The 22,247-nt window shown below is 36.5% G+C and overlaps 1 protein-coding gene across 3 annotated transcripts in view; it reads right to left on the minus strand.

Annotated features, from left to right (window-relative positions):
* XIRP2 (xin actin binding repeat containing 2) overlaps nt 1-22,247 on the minus strand; it is a 311,289-nt gene that overhangs the window by 19,141 nt on the left and 269,901 nt on the right. For all 3 annotated transcript variants that reach the window (XM_028124790.2, XM_088022124.1, XM_028124781.1), the window contains 3 exons: nt 1,917-2,027; nt 1,456-1,528; nt 424-554 (listed from right to left, as the gene is read on the minus strand). In XM_028124790.2, the coding sequence (XP_027980591.1) occupies nt 424-554; nt 1,456-1,528; nt 1,917-2,027 (315 nt within the window). The remainder of the gene's footprint in view (nt 1-423; nt 555-1,455; nt 1,529-1,916; nt 2,028-22,247) is intronic.

Consider the following 22,247-nt stretch of genomic DNA (forward strand, 5'->3'; position numbering starts at 1 on the left):
CATCAGCAGCTCAGTGTTTTAACATTTACACATAATCTTGATTATTCTTCCTCCTTTGCTTAATATGCTATGCTGAGTAATCTAGAGGGAAACAGTAAAAGTCTTAATGCACTTTTGAGGGTTGTTTTGTTTTCTTTGGAATTTTAAGCAGAGTATCTGACATTTAAAATTGACTTTATTATTTTATCTAATGCTAGTTATTAAATTTTAGAGCACATATAATTTTTCCATTTTTTTTTTTCTAGTGAGGAAAGTTTTAACTCTACTGCTTTTCGTAGAATAATATCCTCCTTTTGGAACAGAAGAGTACTGGCTCAGGATTTAGTTGAAAAACCACATCAAACATTCAATAATTTGAAAATGCTATGCATTTACATCTGGTTTTTACACTTAACATATTTCTATGTAGAGAAATTATCTTACTTTAATCTGCTTGGCTGGGGTCATCTCTTTGTCAGAATAAAGGACCTTTTCCTGGGCAGACTTTTCAAATTGCTCTTTTAAAAACTTAGTTGAAACCTTCGGAATCTCTTCATCCTCAGGTGTATCAATGACTACAAACAGAAAAGAATACCAGGGATGTGATATAACAAATAAACATGATATTTGAGAAGGAAATTGCAATGCTGTGGGAAGCTTCTCACAATATGTGTTAAATAAAAAGGTTCAAGGTACATATGGCACTCTTTCATTCTGTAAGTTAGTATATGTCAAGAAATATAGGAAGAACAGTGGTGATGGTGATCTCTGGATGAGAATTCATAAGTAATGGAACTGTTGTTTATTTTAATTGTATATATTTTTCAAGTGTTCTATAAGCATGTTTTACTTCCATGCTTAGGCAAGAATAAAAGCTATAAGAAGAAGCAGAAGAACAGAAAAGGAAAACCAAAATAAAGCCAAAATAGATAGAGCCAAGTAATGATTGGGTCACAATTGGCTTAAATCTTCCCTTTTAGCTCTTCAAGGCAACAAAACTTTTCATTCCCCTTGTGTAGGCAAGACAACCTGCATGGGTCTTACGCAAACTCGCACAGATTTGTCTGTAGTTTAATCTCATATCTGTAGGTTGCAAAACTGAATTTAGAAGTGTTTTAATCTGTTATTAAAAGTAATACCATCCAGATAACATTTCTGTTCTCAGGGAGCTTGATGAACATTAAGTTTTATTCTAGGTCCCACAATTCAGAGGTGGCTGGCGTATCACCTTCTAGGCTTTTAGGATGAATTCATAAGGCTGATGGGCAGTGAACTATTTTAGAAGCTTAGTGAATCTATTACCACACGCAGAAACTAATTATATATAGAAATACTAGTCTGTCCCCTTTGGGACCATGAGTCATAGTCACTAAATTTACTCAGTGGGAGGGACTGTGCTTTGGAAGGCTTCCATTCAAACACAGACACATCAGTGGGATAAAGGTATACTGGGGTCAAATAATAACAGAGTCTCACCTGTTTCTTGAACATACTGATGGAACTGAGAAGCTTGGCTTATTTCCTCAGTGTGCTTTTTAAGATGAGAGGCCTATGTTTAAAGATAATTTTAAATAAATAGTTGTTTTTAAGAAGTCAGTTATTTTAGAACTGTACACATATTCTTCATTTCACAGTGATTTTCTTTCAAGACCTCAGTGAACGTTGAGAGATGCTAATTAAACTTCTATCCCTTATTTTAATGCATGGGCTCACACTATAACAGAATATATATGAATTAACATCTAAAGTGCACTCATATTTTTAGGGTGCTCGTTTTACTTTTCAAAGAATGTCAGTTCCAAAGTGTGGAAATAGACACTGATATGTATTGATATTAAACTCATAAAGGACATTAAAAGCAATTGCTTACAACGAGGTCAGAATTTTCACACAGCTTTGTAATCTTTTTGGAAAGTATTGTCTTTCTAAGTAGTTACCATTTCTGTTCCAAGAACATCACTTTTGTGTGTTTTGGAAGCTTCTTGTTCATTTCTTTCCATTTCCTGCCTGCTTCTTGAAATGTCGACCTGGCTGCTGTGGATTACCTCCTAAAAATAAGTGAATAAAGAAATATACAATGTTTTAAGAGAAGTCTGAAAATTTTAACTTTTTTATTAATGAAAAAATTAAAATTATTGAAAAAAAATTAATGTTCCTCAGTGCATTAGTTTGCTTGGCTGCTGTAACAAATTATCACAAACTTAGTGGCTTATAACGGCACAGACTTAATATTTTATAGCTCTGTAGGTCAGAAGCCCTGATTGGGGGTGTTGACAGGTGTTAGAAGGTATGTATTCCTTTCTGCAGGTTCTATGAGAGAATCTATTCCCTTGCCTTTTGCAGTTCTAGAGACTGCCCGTTTTCCTTGGCTCATGGCCCCACTCCTCAATCAGGCGAGGTTTTTCTCACACTGCCATCTCTGATTCTCTCTTCTAATTCCCTGTTCCACTTTTAAGGAACTTTGTGATTACACCAGGCCAATCTGGATAATCCAGGATTCTCTCCCTGTCAAAAGGTCAGCTTATTAGCAGCTATAATTTTATTTGCAATCTTAATTCTCCTTTGCCATATAACTTACATACTCACAGATTCTGAGAGTTAGGACATAGGTTTCCTCAGGAGTCTTTATTCTGCCTACTACTCTTAGTAAGCTACAATATGAGAAAGATGAACCTCAAGAAGAAAATGCAAATCCTTGATGAAAAAATATATTTTGTTGTTTATAAGCCAACTTTACATGTTACTGAAAAGCTTACTTAGTGAGTGGATGACTAAACTAGCAAACTTCTATTAATAAATTATTTTCATTCAATCTTCTATTTGCCAGAGAATGTCCTAGAAATGAGATGGAACAATGAGCGAGTCATGTACTTTACTTTCTCAAAAGGGAGTATAGAAAATAAATAATCCATAGCTTTTCCTTTAAGTTCAAAGTTGGCCATCTAGTTTGATGAAACATCCAGAGTTCAAATGAAGAATATAACTGATATAAACAGACCACATTATGTTAGCATATATCTCTCTCTCCTCACACATGGGGCTACTTTTGATTTTGGTTAAGTTAGCACAGGTGACCCTGGCTGAATTGGATGCTTTGAAGCTCCTGTTTATTTTGGTGATCCAGTCCTGTTGTTACTATAGAATGTGATCTGATATAAGTATATGATTGATTGATTGACTGATTGATTGATATATTGAGTCAGCTGGCATATTGCTAAAAATCTTAACATCAAAAAATAAGGATATGAAGAGATTACTCTTTAAGAACACTTGAATCTGAACTTGTTTGAAGTTGGGAATTCACTTTTATCTACTTGACCATCAAACACTATTGTTGAGATATGATTTTTAAAAAATTTGCCTTTGGAGAGAATAGTCAGGTGAACAAAGATCCATTATTATTCATCAAATAGGAGCACTAATTTTTTTACACAAGTTAAATAGTTTTGAGCTGTCAAGTTCTAATACTTTAAACCAACAATAAGTTTAAAATTAATTAATGAGAACTTGACTTTCTTGTTTTTTTTTTGCTAGTGGACCTGTAGTGTGTAGCTTTTTCCCTCTAAGGGTATTTGGTATACAGGGTAAAAGTTCTCATTAACCAAGCGGCCATCAGACGTCTGCTTAGAGATATATAGTATGATCTGATCTTATACTTTTCTAGGAAGGAGAATTAAGAAAAAAAGTTAGCATCTTCCTAAAAGTTCTACAGAGAATTGAAGGCAAAATGTAGGTTTATACTTTAGAATGTAGATTGTATTTCATTGGATGTATTAGTTAACTAGAAATCCTTTCACAATGTATACATATATTAAATCATCATGATGTATGCTTTAAATGTCTTATATGTTGTATGTATACTTTAAATGTTGTTAACTATACCTCAATAAAGCTGAAAAATGTAGATTGTATTTCATTAAATTGAATACCAATGTAATTTTTTTTCCCTGAAGCAGAATGTTTTTCTATCCTGAGTTAATAATCCACATATATAAAATGATATTTAATAACATGCTTGGCACACAATTTGTGCTAAGGAAAAGTTTACTTAATGAGTGGATGACTAAACTGGCAAACTTCTATTAATAAATTATTTTCATTCAATCTTCTATTTGCCAGAGGATGTCCTAGAAATTAGATGGAACAATGAACAAGTCATGTACTTTACTTTCTCAAAAGGGAGTAGAGAAAATAAATAATCCATAGCTTTTCCTTTAAGTTCAAATAATCAAAATTTGATTTAATAGGAAGCTTTGCATAATCAAGTTTTATTTAAGGATATCAGTAACATTAAGCTGTAGGGAACAATAACAATCATTGAAAATGCATGACCACAAATAACAACTCTTTCTGTGACATCTGTTTACAACTGTGAAAAGTCTTTCCATCTGTAAAGACAAAATGGAAATAATCTAGGGCTTTCTTATGAAACTGATTAAACAGACAATGAAAGAGCAAAGGACAGTGGAAACCTGACCAGTACCAAGGTCCTTATTGAAGAGCATCATGATGATTACTATAGAATCATGTCTTTACTTAGAGTTCCATGTGACAAACTATAGCACAGGGACATGCTTATTTGGCCCAATTGGTGTTTTTAAATTTGGAATTAGTTAATACCCACAAAAATCAAGATTTCTGCCTGCTTTTGTAAACTTCAAAGATCTGACAACACTGGCTTCATATTCCAACATGTGAGCTGCTTGCTGGAACAAAGTAGTGGCCAACCGTTTTAGTTGGGACATGCACTTTTCAGTTGGTCACTGTTCCCATCATTCACTAATAAGTAACACCAAATTGACATTTACAAAAAAAAAACCTGCCTGGAACCTATAGAAATTTTAGTTTCTTTCACTTGCTGCTAATCATCAGGCTGAAAGAATAGAGTTAGTGATTTGAATGTATGTTGAGAAAGACAAATGCACACACTAGGAGTCAAAAACAGTAAATAAATATATTTTTGACATATTTTGAAAGTTATTTTCTGGGCAGTCTATACTGAATGTGTATCTACTTGAGTAAAAACAATCCATGCCTGTCATATCTATGTACATTTTCTTGTAGGAGATGACACAACATAAACAGTTTGAGGGTACATAAATTTAGAATTTAAGTTTCTACTTATGTGTTATTACTAAACAGAACTGTAATTGTTGCATTAGTTTGGTATGTTAGTGTCAATGTGTCAATTTTACTGCCCCCAGGTTGCTGTAATTTTTTTTTATAAAGATTTTATTTATTTGTTTGACAGAGAGACAGCGAGAGAGGGAACACAAGCAAGGGAAGTGGGAGAGGCAGAAGCAGGCTTCCCACCGAGCAAGGAGCCCGATGCAGGACTTGATCCCAGGACCCTGGATCATGACCTGAGCCAAAGGCAGACGCCCAACTGACTAAGCCACCCAGGCGCCCCAGGTTGCTGTAGTTTATATAAAGTCTGTCTTAAAATATGCCAAGATTTTATTTCTATCGTTACTGTGTTTTATATTTTGCAACTACTTTAGTTTGGATTTTAAATCGGACTTTCATTCGTCTCAGTTGCTGGTGTCTACAAAGTACAGGGTTAGGTGAAAGAATGGATCATCATAATGTTCAAGAGAAATCAAATTACACAATAAAAATGTAATAAAGAATTCTGGCAAGAACACCATACATAAATTCACACAAAACAATTAATAAAATTGGTTCTTGAATATGAAAATCAAATATAGCTCAGGATGCAAGAGACAAAATGCAGTCTTGTTCACAAGTTGGATCAACCAGGAGTCAGAAACAGGGACTTTGTATTAACTCCCTCCTCTACTAGGTATGTCGTAATCTTGGGTAAGTCACTAAATCACACTTAAACTCTTTTTTTCATCTCATTCATCCATTTATAGAAAGAAAAACAGATGAGATATGTGCTCTAATATTGGAATCTAAAGGAGAGAATGTGGCACAATCACAAAATAATATGATGTTTGTATAGCTCTTACCAATCTGTCAGTTCATATGTTAGACAAGTGTCTTACAAAAATCTATCCTTGATATATACTTTTTTTTTTAAGATTTTATCTATTCATTCATCAGAGAGAGAGCACACCAGCAGAGGGAGAAGGAAGCAGAGGGAGAAGCAGAGGGAGAAGCAGGCTCCCCGCTGAGAAAGGAGCCCAAAGCGGGACTTGATCCCAGGACACTGGGATCATGACCTGAGCTGAAGGCAGCCACTTAACCGACTGAGCCACACGTGCACCCTTGATATATACTTCTAAGGAGATTTCTCCAGCACAGGAAAGACTTCACGTTCTGCCTACTCAACTTGCTATTGTTATTATCATTATAGGAAAAGGCATTGTACATTTCTATCAATAAAAATTCAAACTCTTTCTAGCATAATGAGTAAGGAAAGAATAGGACCAATTTTTTTTATGTGACTCACTATTATTGTGACTCTTAGAAGTATACACAATAGAAAAAAATGTGATAAAAATTTGGCAGAATGGTACATAGTAACTGCCCCACTAGAGTGGAAAAAAAAGTTCATGCTCAAGGCCAATAATTTAGCTATTCACTAATCTCATTTTTAATAAAACTAGAAATAGTTATGATGTATTAATGCTCTTTGCATCCTTGTCAAACAGACATAAACAATACCAAAAATGTGCTATTTATGTTAGCAAAACTGTCACAGGATTCAAGGTTTGAAAGAAAAAACAGTTCTTTCTTTTAAGTGATGAACATAACAATTTCTGGTTAATATATTGTGTTTCTCTAGATTTGGATGTATTCAAATTCAAACCTGTTTCTTTTGCCATGGGTTTTCTCTCTTTATTTTTAAAAAATTTTCTTTCAAAATCTACAATAAAAATTTGATTTCCCTAGGGTTTGAGCTTCAGGTTAAGGCTTCTCTACATTCACTATACATTTTTGAAATCATGGCTCAAAAATTATGTTCTGTTTAAAACCTTCCTGACTTCTCTAGAGAGTTACCTATTCCTGCTTGTTTTTTGTTGTTGTATTCCCATCCTGTCAGTAAACATCTTTGTTATCTACTTACCACATTTCACAGTCATTAGCTAATAAGAACCTCTCATTTAACTGAACTCATGCATCCTCAAATCTCCATGTTTAGCATCCCGACAGATAGTAGATGACTGCCCCCCCCCCAAACACCGCCGGCCTTAAATATCAAGGAGTAAGTGCATGGGCAAATAATCACATTTTTTCCAAGAGTGTGAAAATTTTATGATTTTAAATCTAGTTTGAAAATTGAGATTCTAAATTTTTATGGTTTTATTTTCTAGTTATTTTAGCTAACAGTCTTTGATACGGAACATTTTGTAATTGGTGGAATTACTGAAGCCGATGTGTATGACAATAATATGTCAATCACTTTACAAAGCGTTCTCAGAAAGAGGCCTCTTGACAACATTGCAAGGGAACAGAACATCTATAGAGGAATATGGGCAGTGCTGTGATGCTATAAGGAGTAATTGGCATCATCAGAGGGAGGGGAAGCCTGTACCAAGAAACCAAAAAATAAACAAAGATAACAAACATACACAATGGGAAAGAACCTTTCAAAATAGAAATATATATTTTCAAATAGCCTTTTTATAAAAAAATCTGCATGGTGATGAGGCTCCTGGGTGGCTCAGTCAGTTAAGCGTCTGCCTTCAGCTCACGTCATGACCCCAGGGTCCTGGGATGGAGCCCCACATCGGGCTGCCTGCTCAGCAGGGAGCCTGCTTCTCCCTCTCCCTCTGCTCCTCCTCCCTGCTCATGTTCTCTCTCTCTAAGTAAATAAAATCTTTTTTTAAAAAAAGATCTTCTTGGTGCTAAACAAACTAGTCTGTTTATAAGCTTTTTTTTTAGGTTATGTTAATCTCCATACATTACATCATTAGTTTTTGATGTAGTGTTCCATGATTCACTGTTTACGTATAACACCCGGTGCTCCATGCAGTAGGTGCCCTCTTTAATACCCATCACCAGGCTAACCCATCCCCCCACCCCCCCTCCCCTCTAGAACCCTCAGTTTGTTTCTCAGAGTCCATAGTCTCTCATGGTTTTTTTTTAGTGAATTAGTATTCATTGAGTTGATGAAATTGAAGTGTTGTCAAGCATCATCTAGAAACAGCAGAATGCATTGAGCAGAATTACTATGACATGAAGAAATTAAGTTGAGATATTTATGATGACAATGAAAGACAATACTTTATCCTAATTTTTAATTTATACAAATAGGGAAAGATATCAAGAGGAAAGAAGAATCAAGGTGATTGCAAATCCTGATTCTTTGTATAACTCAATATACTCAGAAGTGAAGCCTCCAATTTTATTTGGCTCAATAGTAAAGCTATGAGCATGTACTAGTTGGATTGTCAGATCCAAAAGACCGATGATGCAGAACATTAAAAGAAACTTAAAAAGGAGGGTGGTGACATTTTCCTTTGAAATCATTGCATCCCTAAACATAGATGATCTTATAGACCTTCACCTATGCATTTATTCAACCAATAGCTCCTAAGTACCAAACAAGCATCTCCATCACATTGTGCTAGGTATTGTCAGTATTTTTTTTAAGATTTTATTTATTTATTTGACACAGAGAGAGACAGAAAGAGAGAGCACAAGCAGGCAGAGCCACAGACAGAGGGAGAGGGTGAAGCAGGCTCCCCGCAGAGCAGGGAGCCCGATGCGGGGCCTGATCCCAGGACCCTGGGATCATGACCTGAGCCAGAGGTAGGCACCCAACCGATGAGCCACCCAGGCACCCCCAGTATTGTTTTAATAAGAGTTTCTACAATTATACCTCAATCTACTTAAATGCCTATCAATCATCTATCTATCCATCCTATCTCTGTATCTGTGCAATATATAAAAATATATATTTAATGGAATAAAACAGCTCAGCTTGAAATTCTCTGGAGGAAAGATTCATAATAAATACAGGTACATGAATTATGTAGTTTTATTACATAAATCTCTGGGAGAAGTATTATCATTCAATTAATTTCAACTTTTTTTTCACTGAAAATAGATACGCTTTGGTCATATTTAGCTACTAAGAGCAAAACTTATCTTTTCTAATAAAAAATACTTGATTTAAAGTCAAAATATTGGACTTCAAAAAGAGGTTTCTGAATTAGCAATGTCAGCTTTAACTGCTAGAACTCTGACTGTCCTCTTCTTTCCAAAAAATATTATTTATAGAGCCATATCCCTGCGTCCAAAAATGCTGAAGATTCATAAAAAGAACATATAAAAGATGCACTCTCAACTGGGCCATCAAACATATTAGTTATATAAATAACAATATATTATTTGACAAACTAAAAAAGCAGGATATATAAAAACATTCAATTTGCAGTAAAGGATGCCCTCTAGAAGTTTTATGTAGATGTATGTTAAAGATATACATACGTATACAGTATTTCAATCCAACATAGTGGCACCCAAACCAAAGTGGCACGAGGATATAAGTAAACATAAAACCACAATAAGAGAGGCTAAAACTTTGAGTCTCAAGGAACACTGAAATTACAAATAAAAAGCTTGCAAGAATAATGAAAATATTTTAAAGAAAAAGAAAACCAGAGGCTACATGTATCTTATATTAATTAATGCAAACCAAAATAGAGAAACAGAAGAATTCTACCTCTTCATTACCACCCCTCCCTTATCAATATCCAGTAGATCTATAAGCCTTGCCAATTCTATGTTTAATTCTCTCTCGAGTCAATGCTCTCTTTACCCTAAACTTCTGACCCATGTAAGTCCTTGTATATTTAATCTATTTCAGTAGTCTTCTAACTCTTCTTTTTCCATCTAAACTTGACCCCCTTCATTTCAACACTATAGAGCCAGAAACATCTTTCTTAATTGCAGATCTATTCATCTTACTCTCTTGTTTAAATTTCTTCAAGGGCCCCTGATTGCCTTAGAATAAAATAACAGTTCTTTAACATAACATAGAATTTTCTTTATTATCTGGACTTTGCTTACATCTCCAGCTTCAGGCTTCAATTTTGCCTCACTATATTCACAAATATACTATTTTACCTTTTATATAAGGTGCTCCTTTTGCCTGGAATGCAATTCTATATTCATGAAAAACTATTTCAAATCTCAGCTGGAGTATTCTCTGCTCTCAGATGCTTCCTTGACCATCTTTCATTCAGAGGAAAGTTTATCATGTCCTTGTGACCCAACAAACCTCTTTATCTATTTATTCTATCATAGAATAATTGCACTTTAATTATTTGTTATATGTCTATTTGTCTGATATAGTGAGCTCCTTGAGGGCAAAATATTATACTCATCATTGAATTTTTGTGCCTGACATATGGTGGGTGCTTAATGACTATCAGCTGAATAAAAAAAATATATAAGGCATAGACTCCAGAGTCGTCCTTCTTGAGTTGGGATCACTTTTGCTCACTTTCTTTGGGCGGGTTACTTAACCCTTCAATGTGTCCATTTCTTGTCTTCTCCCCAACCCTTCCCCCCAAATAAAAAGGACGAATTAGGGAATAATAACAGTGCCTATGTCAGAAGGGTAGTATGAGGAGTTAATATAAGTGAACACTTGGCTCATAAGTGCTACATTAGTGTTTGCCATCTTTACTTAACAGATATTCATGGCACACTTACTTTGTGTGAGCTATTTACACAGTCAGCAAGGCAAAAAAAAGAGAGAGAAGGTGCGATGAAAGTAGATTGTCTATGGCTCTGTCTATGAATTTTACCATTGAAATTTACCATGAATTTTTCTTTATAGAACTAAGCCCAGAAACTAAAGAAAAAACAAGTTCTAATATATACATTTTTTTCTCCCAGAGAAGTAGTGGATTTGGGGGGGTTATTCAAAGAGAGATAAGGAAAAAAGTGCCTGTGGTATTATGACTCGTCCAGATCATTCTGGCTGCTAGGACGTGGAAATACTCTACAGAGACGTGGCCAGAGAGTGGCTTTGTGATCACCTATTCACCTATTTAGTTTTTCTTTGGTTCATCTTTCATGAACTAATACCCAGTGAACAATTCATAGTGATTTAATCTAAAATTATGCATTTCTTCCTGCACTTATTCTTTCCTAAAAGTCCTATTGTATGACTATCATTTAGACAATAAATTAAAACTGTTAAGATTTGTATATTACATGTATATATATTTTTAATCCAGCCACAGCTCCCAGTTTCAAGTATCTGAGTCTGAGTGATTGAAACAGGAAAGGTAATTTGTTAAAGAGATATTGGATGACAGAGGTGGGGAGTGGAATTCATGGAATCTTCAGGATTCCAGAAAAGAAAACTTGGAGGTTTTGTAGCTGGTAACAAAGCTGAATAATGCTGCAGAACCATCTGGTGAATGCACCCATGCTGCTGACACTGAATACCAGACACATTCATTGCCAAAGCTATCAATAGTATATAATGGATGTTGCTTCTAGAATAGTTATTTCTTGAAAATGAATGTTGCTAATCTCCTGCCACCAGCCATAATTAAGATTAATTCCACATAGTCCCTGCTTCTCCTGTGATTTCATCATTTCTTTATGCAAAGTCTGAGTTGGGGGTGTCTGATTTTTACAATCTAGTTCATAAGTCTGGGTCCTAGATACCAGGAAGTCTAGGACAATAGGCATATGGTATTTGCAGCTTCTCCTAGTGGAGGCTGCTTCTGCTCATTGGGCAGAAGAGTTCCCAAAGATAGAAGAAGTTTCAAATGTCAAAAAGAATGACAAGTGTCCATTACCCCTGCTAAAAGAGTATTATTCATGAATGCTGAAGTCTTCTTAATCTTATGGAAAACAGCTAAAAACAAAAGTAAAGGTATTTATTTTTGACAACAGATAACATAGTAGAAAACACTATTCATGTCTTATAATGGAATTGATTTGGGCCTATTTCTTGGTAATATATATGCCATGTGATACTACAAGTACACGTAGGAAGACTTTGAGACAGTACAATTCGCCTGCTAAGCGGTCGGAAAGAGTTCCTGTTACACAAACCTTCCTCCTTCTTTTACTGTCCCTCTGAGTCTCTATGGCCATCAGCCTTGTTCACTGGGAGGAGTGATATTTTAAATCTTTATATAAAATCCAAACAGAAGGAAGAAACACAATAAAATAGATTTGGCTCTGATGAAACCATTTCTAGATTATCTGTGCAAACAAGGCAGTGTATCAGTTATGACTACAAATAAATTATTCTGATCACTTGGGTTTTCTTCAAAATAAGGAAAAATAAAAGGGTAACTAGTTGCAATTTCACCGATCAACGTATCTACTAGCAACATGGGGAATGAAAAGAGATTGAAGTGGCAGACAGGAATATTAGATTATAGCTGGAGTTTGTCATCAATTCAAGAGAGAAATCAGGTAAATAAGTTACAACTAATTTCAGTCTCACTTAGAATCCTCATTTGTAATCTTCTGGGACAGAGAGTGGGGAAGCACTGAAGGAGATAGATATGAAGGGTCACCATGGATTGATTGTTGTATGTGTCAGGAAATGTACAAGGCTCTTCACACTTGTATAATGTCTAATTTCTTTAAAACTCTACTGTTCGTAAAATCTACATGTTGATTACACATAAAAGAGAGAAGGAAGAATTATATGCAAGATTTTAAAAGCACCAAACATATACCATGAATATGATGTTTTCATAAGAATTCCATCAGCCAGCTATTTTGAACCAATGTTTTTAACACCTAAAAGCAGTAAGTGATTTATTCATTGTGCACTTATTGTGTGCTTAGAGTGTGCTTAAGGTAGGGAAAAGAGAAGAGGAGATCCATTATCCTCAACCAGTTAACTATACTGAAGAACATCACAATTCTGAGATGCCTTCAAAGAATCCAAAAATTAATAATCATGTATTAATTTGTATTGCATTAGCTCTTTAAAAATCACTGGGTCTTTCACTACAATATCCTTTTCACTATGATAGCAGGTAACTACACATTTTTTCCTTTCTTTTAGGGCTGGTGATTCAGTGAAACATCTTTTCTATCAATATAATATTGGTCATCAAGTGCAAAGGTTTGACAAATACAAAAAATGCCAGAGGTTTAAGTGGTCTCAAAATTGAAAAGAGTTCTTACTAAAAACGGCCAAGGACTATTTGCTTTAAGTACATGCTTATGTAGTTTCATTTTACATAAAAAATACATCAACAATTAGTAAAAATTTGAGCCATTTAACTCCTATAGACATAGAAAAAATAAGATGAAATGAAATTTAAGGACATACTCTGATCTGTAATGGATATCCTCCCAATTAAGCTTATCAATGGTGGTGCACTGTAAAGGACAGAAAACCTACACATCTGCTGGAGGCTCATAACTGAAGATCAAGTTTGATCTTTAAGGATGGATCAGAGCAGATGAGATTCAAACAGGCATTGATAAAAAGGAATGATAGGTCTTTAAAACTTACCTCAAATATTCAGATAAATATTCAGAAAAATATTTGATCACATATCTCAAGATTATAAGAAGAGAGATTATACTGAGAGTAAGTGTCAAACACAGAGCCCATGATTATGAAATGACTTAACCCGCATTTTGTGTGAAAAGATATTGTCTGTCTCACCACTATTTTATAGGAACAAATCAACATATTTGCATTTGGTTCTGCTATAGAAAAAGTAGTTCTGTATGTGTCTATAATTCTCTCATGCATAGTTTCTTCCCATTCCTTCCTCCCTGCGAATTATTGCTTCTTATCTTTGTCTATTTTCTGTACCCAGATTTGATGGTATATTCTGTCATTATGATAATTTCCTTTAGTAATGAAAAAGACCTAGAAAAATAGGGCATGAAGGAAAAGTTATTGAGGGGAAAAAAAGGAAAATTCCCTTTTTAATCCTCCAAAACAAAAAAAAGACAAATAATTTGGGGGGAACTGTTGGTATTTTTTGAATTATGGCACAAAATATTTATGATAAAAGGCTCACAAACTGAATCCCAGACTGAAGTGCTGACTTCATCAAAGTTCCATCCATATCTCCCCAAAATGTATCTGAACACTGTGTGATACGATGAATTCTAGTATTCCATTTTTGTAATTTGTACTCTGAAGACAAGGCATGAATTTCAAATGCCATAGCAGGATGAGGTCTTTAGCACCCTTGGTATTTCCCCCAGGGTAAGGAAGATAGATTGAGCTCTTGGCTCCCCCTGTTGGTATCAGTCTGGTGGCTGGTCTATAATGTGCCCTGTCCTGATGCGGTAGGAAATGAAATAGCCTCAGCTGGTTCCTAAAGAGATAATAACTTGCTCCTTACCGTGGTAGATGACTCTGGACAGAGAGGGATAAAGAATAAGGTTGTTGGGAGAAGATGTAATCTTATTCCACGTGCTGTGATCTTGAGATCTGCATAGAAGCTGGAAAAAAATCAATTTCCCAAGCAATATCCCAGACAGTTATCTCTGCAATAGAATGGTTCTGAGGACAGAATGTTTTAATGTCTCTTCCTTCTCTCAGGCTTGTATTTTCCCACATTTTTGGGGGTGGGGATGGGGAGTGTGATAATTTGTAATTATGCAAACTAATAAATGAACATGCAAAAGAATAGACAAATGTGTCTCAATCTAATAATTTTCAAAGACCCATGAGGATGGGCTTATTTTGAGAAATACTAGACACAGAAGAAGTAGAAAGAGCTAATAATATCTTATGTCAAGTGCTTACAGAAAACACCTATTTTCATAAAAATAACAGTGGAAAAAACATTTTGCAGCTTCTACTAAGTTCTACAAACATAATGATTCTGTAATGTTAATGTTTCTTTTGTTATAATTTTCCTTGCTCCTCAAAAACTAGCAAAGTCTATGAACTTAAAATCCCACAGCTTGCCATTCTAACAATTCAAACATAAAGCAACTTTAGTTAGTATAACGTATTGTTTCTTTATTTGAGAATTCTATTAAGTATAATTATACAAAGAACACAGTTCTATTTTAAAACTAATATGAGACTTCAAATTGAAAGAGGGGCTTTATCAATGCATTCCTTCCTCCAGCTTTCCCTCCGTGACTCCCACCTCCCAGACAAGATGACATAAAATTCCATCATGTCCCAATGTCTGTGTTTTACATCTTCATCAACATCAGATACTTTTGGGGATCATTGGGAACATGAAACTCTGGGCCATGATTCTGTGTTTAGTGGGAAAGGGTCCAGGTGACACTCTCTCAACATCCCTGGGCCCTGAGATAAGAACAAACAATACCACTCTTTTTCCCCTAAAGCAATCCCAATTCATTTTACTTGAAAGGAGTGAAGGGTGCATCTGTAAGTGCACTTGTCTTCTGCAAATGAAATGGAAAATGGGTTCTATAAGAACAAATAGGTTTACAGAAACCCATAATACCATTTAGAAGAAAAGCTGTGGTAGTGGTACTCCAATAACTGGGGTAAACATTGCTCCTGCAAATTCTATTTTGGAGCACGAGTAAGATGAATTGTAGACAGAACAGCGACCAATTTGGGATTTTTTGAAAGCACTTGCATCTGTGCCTGCAACTCAGTCTTACTTATGGGTTTTTGTACTAAACCCCAAGGCTTGACAGCCTGAGAAATAGTGCCAGGGCACTCTTCATAGGATAATATTTCTCAACCCCTCCAAGTCACCAGGCAGATTAACTCATTTAGTTATTAATGACATAGTAAAGGAGCCCAGGCTGAATGCATGCACCGAACGGACGGCACCATCTCACCAAGAAGACCGAGTTTCCACAAAGCACCAGGGCAAACATTTTGCCAGTGTCTTCAGAGCATGGGGTTAGAATGAGTTTCCCTTTTTAATGATGCACTGCAGTGCCCTACAGTGCTGCCCCAGGGGGCAGAGGAGTGAATCCCTCTGTGCACTAGCAGGAGAACTCACAAACCAACAGATTCTGCAGAAAGAAGCTGAAATTGGAAGTTGCAAAGGGACCATGACTAAGACTTTATGGTCACACCTCAGCAGACATTTCGTAATTACCATCGACTTCATTTGGGGACAGCTGACTTTGAGAGTTACAGTGTGTGGCTCCAAAGTAAAGCAACTGATGTCAGTAGATCACAGACGTTAGTCTTAATTGTACTTTATGGGCACACCTCATGTCTTGGGAAAAGCAGACACATTGGTTTAGTTATGTAAAGAGCCAAATGACTGTGAGCAGGCTTACTGCATTATTTAATAAAGTTGATCACTTTACAATGAAATCCTGTGTCTTTCAGAAAATATTTGTATAGAAATATCAAAAGTACAAACTCAAGAGACACTAGGTGTACGGATTGTATAATCCTATAAAGTTAAAGTTTTTTTGATAAAAGATTACAATAATAAGGAGTTGAATCTCAGTTTCAGTTAATTATTGGTACATTAGTAGGGCCTAAGCTAATAAATTCATTCATTTTTTAGTTTATCTTTGTTCTAATTGGTTTACCTTAAAAATTTTGATGTATCTTTCCTTACTTCATTTATACAATTAAATTATTTAGTTTGTTTTTAATATTTAAATATAACCTGTGTATATATACAAATAACAGTATTTCAATAGTGTCTGAAATTAACAAAGGCTCTAACAGGGTTTGGGGGTACCAGTAAATTGGCTGTTTGGCTGACTGACATTTATTTTATTCCCCATGATTTCCTTAAGCTCTTGCTTTCTCTGTTCTCTACAGTCTCTGTTCTATTCTTTGACCGATAATGTAGGCATCTCAAGAGAAATGTCAATATAAACAGTCTGCTATCAGTCTGCTATCTGACTGCAGAAGGCTGAGGTAGGCAGAGGAGAAGCCTCGATGAGAAGCTAAGAGGGGAGTGGTCATCTCTGGGATTACAAATCCTGGCTCAGGTTTGCGCTGCTGTGTTCATTGCTCCACATCAGAATCACCCGAAGAACTACCTGTACTATTCTCGAATCCCTGACCACAGGCCAGAACCATTTAATCTGAATGACCTGGGCTGCCTGGAGAGTTCCAGTGTATTAACTTACACTTGAGGATCCAACTTTACTGAGGGCCTAGGTGACTCAGGGGACCTGAGCTCCCTCAGACACTCCATGTCTCAGCCTCACAGGGAGAATGGTTTGATTCTAAATCCTTATCTCATCAGAGAAGAGGTAGGAGGGGATAAATCAAGGGCTCTGAAAAGCTGTCCTGCTTCAGGTTCCAGGTGATGTAGAAACCAGTGGATGATGGACAGAGGACTTGTTGAAGACCCCCCACCACTACATTGCTGTACCCACAAACAGGGACGCCTCTGGTAGAAGCATGGAGTAGGGGTTTCATAGGGAGTGTGGGGTGTACTTCTAGATGAACCAGGCTCATGCAGGCATGCGTCATTCCATTATGATGGAAGTAGGAAAAACCTACCTACCTTCCTTCCTTCCTTCCTTCCTTCCTTCCTTCCTTCCTTCCTTCCTTCTTTCTTTCTTCCCGAGAAATACAATTTCTTACGGAGTTTAGTTTGTGTTTCTGCTTTTGTTTTCATTATAGTTGGTACGAGTAGTACTAACTGCAATTAATTTACCTCGCGACTTGCGCAAGGAATTGTTTTTACAAAATATAATTCTTTTCGATTTGATTTCTCCAGAAAAAAGTAGGGGCTTCCCCCAAGACCTACAGAGCTATAGGAAGGTAGACATGGATAGGAGGAGAAGAGACACAGATGGAGACTGAGTTAATGGGAAGGTCGCCCGTGGCAAGGTGGCAAGGTGGCAAGGTAGCCAGGGCCAGGGCACAGGTGTGGAAAGCAGTAATGAAATGGCCTAATCATGAACACAACAGAGATAGTCTTGAATGTAAAAGTAGAGGTGAAAAATTCAGTTTATCAAGTGTGCATCTCCAAACCCACAATTGGATCAAAGTTTGCATTTCTACTTCTTGCTGAACTGAAAAGGAAACTGAGTTATTAGCATAGAGCAAAGCTGGTTTGCTGTATGGCATCAGGAACTGGGAGGTTTTTGTTAATAAATAACTCAGGTGAGCCAAATTCTGCATAAACCAGCTTGTGCAGGTCTGGCTCTTAGTGGGTTACAGACCTCAGTTGGTTGAGGCCCTTGTTTTATTGCTGGCTTTATTTAGCAAACTCTTGGTCTTCTGATTCTGAGTCAGCATTCAAAAATTAATCTTACTGTGTTCTTTTCAGTACCGAAGCCTGCTCGCAATAGGCACTGAGAAAGAGTTGTAGAAGATGGTTTAAATGGTTTGGAAGGTGGGAAATTTATGTGTATTCGCTGGCTTATCTGGAGAAAGGTCAGGATGATTCCCCGGCTGGTGTCAGGGAAAGAAATGGTTCTCTGGCAAATAGCAGCCCTTATTTCCTAGTATTTGTACATATTAGCATTGTATGTTGGGGGAAAAAAAAAACCCACTATATTTTATTCAGACAGTTGGAGGCATGTATTTTACCTTCATTGTTTCGAAGCACAAACCAGAAAATGTCACAAGGTGGGTTCTATCCCTTATGAATGTTTTTCTCTCCCTTCCACACATCAGCTAAAACAAGCTGAGAAGCCACAGCTCTCGTAGAGAAGGAAACAAATCAACACTGCCCCCAACTCATTCTCTTTTCCTTATTTATTCGAGCAGGGTAGGCTTTTATCTCTCTTGCCTGATTCAATTCATATATTAATTATATTTTCCTCGCAGTGCATCGTGTCACAACACTGTGAATAAAGCAGTCTTCAAAGCAAATACTATGTTATTTACTTGCTCCCACTTGAAAAACATGCTTTCATTCCTTACCACACCCCAGGCTGCAGTGTACCTGTGCTAAGCACAAAGTATGTCCCACACATGTTCCTCCCTTTGGCTTTCCCAGAGGTCCCCCTCATCTTATTTCCTAGAGTCGGCGTGAAGCCCTTTTTCCTCAAAAGGAGACCTGCTCTTACAATTTTTAAAATATGCACTAAAGTTACTGACTACTCCAGAACAACAGATGCCCAAAGCATTCAGAGGGATGTTAATTTTAAACTAATCTTTAATTACTTAATGAGCTCCTAGGAAATGATTCTGTCTCCAAGGGCCAAAGAACTGGAAAAAAAAAATTGAGGTGTGTGAGGTGTGACGCAAAGAGCAATGTTACCCTTCTTTGTCTTTTTACATATACATAAAATGTTTATGAATCATATTCTCCTTTGAGAATAATTACCACTTGATTATGCTGTCTTAGCTTTAGTGGCAATACTGCTGATGAAAATAGCTGGTGTTTATTGAACAATTCGTATATGCCAGACATTTTAGTAACAACTTTACACGGACCATCTTATTTTATTCTTAAAACATACCTGTTACTTCATCCTCATTTTTCAGAGATCAGGTGGCTAACTCAGAGGATTCTAACCCGGGCTGTCTGGCTTTGGAGCCAGCAGGCCTAACCATCACTCAAGCTTCCTGTTTGAGGGATGTTACTTTAAGTTGTAATAGTCATTAAAAAAGAGTATATGCAATTAAAATACAATACGAGTCACGCTTTTGATCACAAGCTTATCTGTTGATAGAGATCTAGGTTAGGTTGGGGCTGTTAATAGAAATCTATGACCTTGAAGAATTATGTACATGGCAGAGCGCTAAAGGTAGGTTTAAAGCATTCACAGGAGAAATGCTTTGCAATGTGGACATTCCACTGAAAAAAATATGTTTAGTCTGCTAGAAAATAATTATGGGTCACCTTTAAAGAGTCTAAAACACACAGAGGTCAGATTATATCTGTCACAATCTGTCAAAAATGTTCTCTGTCAACCTAAAATTGTCTAGGGATTGTTTCAAACCCACGTAATCTTACAGAGTGCTAATGTTTACATTCAGGTGTTTGAGACAGCGGCTATATGCAGAAAGATATGTACTGTCTCACAGCTTCTCTTGGTCCACGAGAGAGGTGGCTGCAGGGAGTGAAGGTCCGGAATACTTCACACTCTTGACACGGATTCCGTGCAGCCATTTTCACATAAAAGCAATTGCCTAAGTACTGTATTGCACTGATGACTTCCAAAATTTTTGGAACTCCATCTGCTCCCTCCCACTTAAGCCACTTAGGAGAAAAAAACAAACAAACAAACAAAAAAATAAGCAACCCCAGAAGAGTCCAGGCTTCCACGACTTCAAAATTAATAAGCAAAGAGCTACTTAGGATGGCATAAGTATGGGGGAAAGAAAACAAAGACATTCCTATAAGATGAAAGTCAAACCCTGAGTGTTAAAATATGGCACAAAAAGGAATGTCTTAGACTGCTAATGGGTCCAAGGTTTATCTTGGGGGTGAAAGGGAATCTGGAACATTGGATGGCAGTGGCACTGCACGACTTTGTAAATGTACTACACAGCCACTGAACTGTACACTTCAAATGGGTGGCTTTTATGGTATGCAACTTATATCTCAATAAAGCTGTTAAAAAAGAAAAAAGGAGAAAAGGAAAGTCTTGAAAACACAGAAACTGTAGTATGGGCAAGTGAAAATGAACTCAGAAAAGAGATGATGGCAGTTTCACATCAATAACCATGTATTCTAATACCTTCCGCAGCATATTTCAAGGCACCCTTTTAAGAAATCAGGAAAAGATTAAATAACATTTCCCCAACACATTCTTTTAAGAAGCTGAACCCTCGCCCCACACTTCCCTCACCCAGTGGCTCTGATGGTCCAGAGTTGCTGCTTTTTCTAATTTACATAAGGATACTCCACAGGCTAGCAGTGATGCTGCTAACTTTTTTTTTTTTAAAGATTTCATTTATTTATTTGACAGAGAGAGACACAGCGAGAGAGGGAACACAAGTAGGGGGAGAGGGAGAAGCAGGCTTCCCGTGGAGCAGGGAGCCCGATGCGGGGCTCGATTCTAGGATGCTGGGATCATGACCTGAGCCGAAGGTAGGCGCTTAACGACTGAGCCACCCAGGCGCCCTGATGCTGCTAACTTAAATAGGCAGAACCGTGAAGCATGGCAAGTCTAGAATATACAAATAGGACATTATCTCAGATTTTAAAGGTCTGGCATAAACGAAAGTTCCTATATTTTATGCCTCTTTTTTTTCTTTTTCAGAACCCCTTTTTGAATAAAAGGTAGTCTGATAAAATAGTCTGATCAATCAGCAGACAGAAGGGATCTTTAACCTGAGAGATAGCTTAATTTCCAAAACTTGTCTACCCCTGTTGCTCATCTCCCAAATGACTACCAAATAGCTAATTACCCTGAAACCTCTGACTTCAGTATATTAGAAAGGAGAGGGGCAGATTGAACTTAATTATGACATCTTATAAGATTATTACTAATTGTGACATTAAATATTGTCAGAAATTCAAAATAAATGTTCTTTCTTTTAACTCTAATCAAACTCGATTTTCAAATTAATATAAATTTTTATATGTTAACAAAAAAAAATTTTTTTGGCCGGGGCAGACTTAGCAGAGAGATAAATCTCAAGTACTTTTAACAAGCAAAGACTGAAAATACCATCTGGGTGGACACCAGCTTAGGTAAAACAGAATTAAGTATCCGCTTCTACCTGTAAACTTCCTCAATCCCTACTGAGAAGAGAAGCAAATTTTAGAATGCATTTAATAGCTTTAAAAGCTTAAGTGACTATCTAAGACATGATTTTTCTATGTTTTCCCCCTCTATGGCCAAATTTGCCAGGAATCTCAAATTTCTAATAAAGGTTATAAATTAGTCATTTCATTTTCTAAGGGGTGGATGACTTTTTTTCTTTTATCTATTTCTCGCAGACTTCAGTATACAATTCAATAAAAGATATTTACTAGTTTATTCTAACATGTTTCTGTTCTATATTATTTACCTTAGATGGCATTATGACCTAGGCTTAGTCATTCCTCATGAAATTATTGGGTATTATTAGCATGTCTCCATGTAGATAATGAAACTGAAGTTCAGAGAGGTCACTACAGGCCCAGAGTCCTGCAGATATTCAGACTTATAGTGCATGGTTTTATTTACTGCACTCAATTGCATTAATATTTCATGTTCCAGAGTAGGGGCTACAGCTTTTAATAATAGATTACATTCCCAAGGAGCTTATAGCAGGTGTGTGTGTGTGTGTGTGTGTGTGTGTGTGTGTGTGTGTGTGTGTAACATTTGTATGTTGCTGCTGTTGGTTTTGTTTTTACCCAGTATCCATTTATTCTCCCTTGATAACTGAATGCTGAGAACTTCCACTTAGGCCAACAGGTACAGAGGCTTCAGCCAACCAATGTCCCCCGGCTGTAGCAATTAGTTCTAGGAAGAACATGAGTGTTCCATTTAGAGCCAATTAGATGCAGTAAGGCTTGTTCCCG

The sequence above is a fragment of the Eumetopias jubatus genome, unplaced genomic scaffold (assembly GCF_037043125.1).
Source record: "Eumetopias jubatus isolate StellerSeaLion01/CBP00866 unplaced genomic scaffold, mEumJub1_p1.0 scaffold_3, whole genome shotgun sequence".
NCBI classification, from domain to species: domain Eukaryota; kingdom Metazoa; phylum Chordata; class Mammalia; order Carnivora; family Otariidae; genus Eumetopias; species Eumetopias jubatus.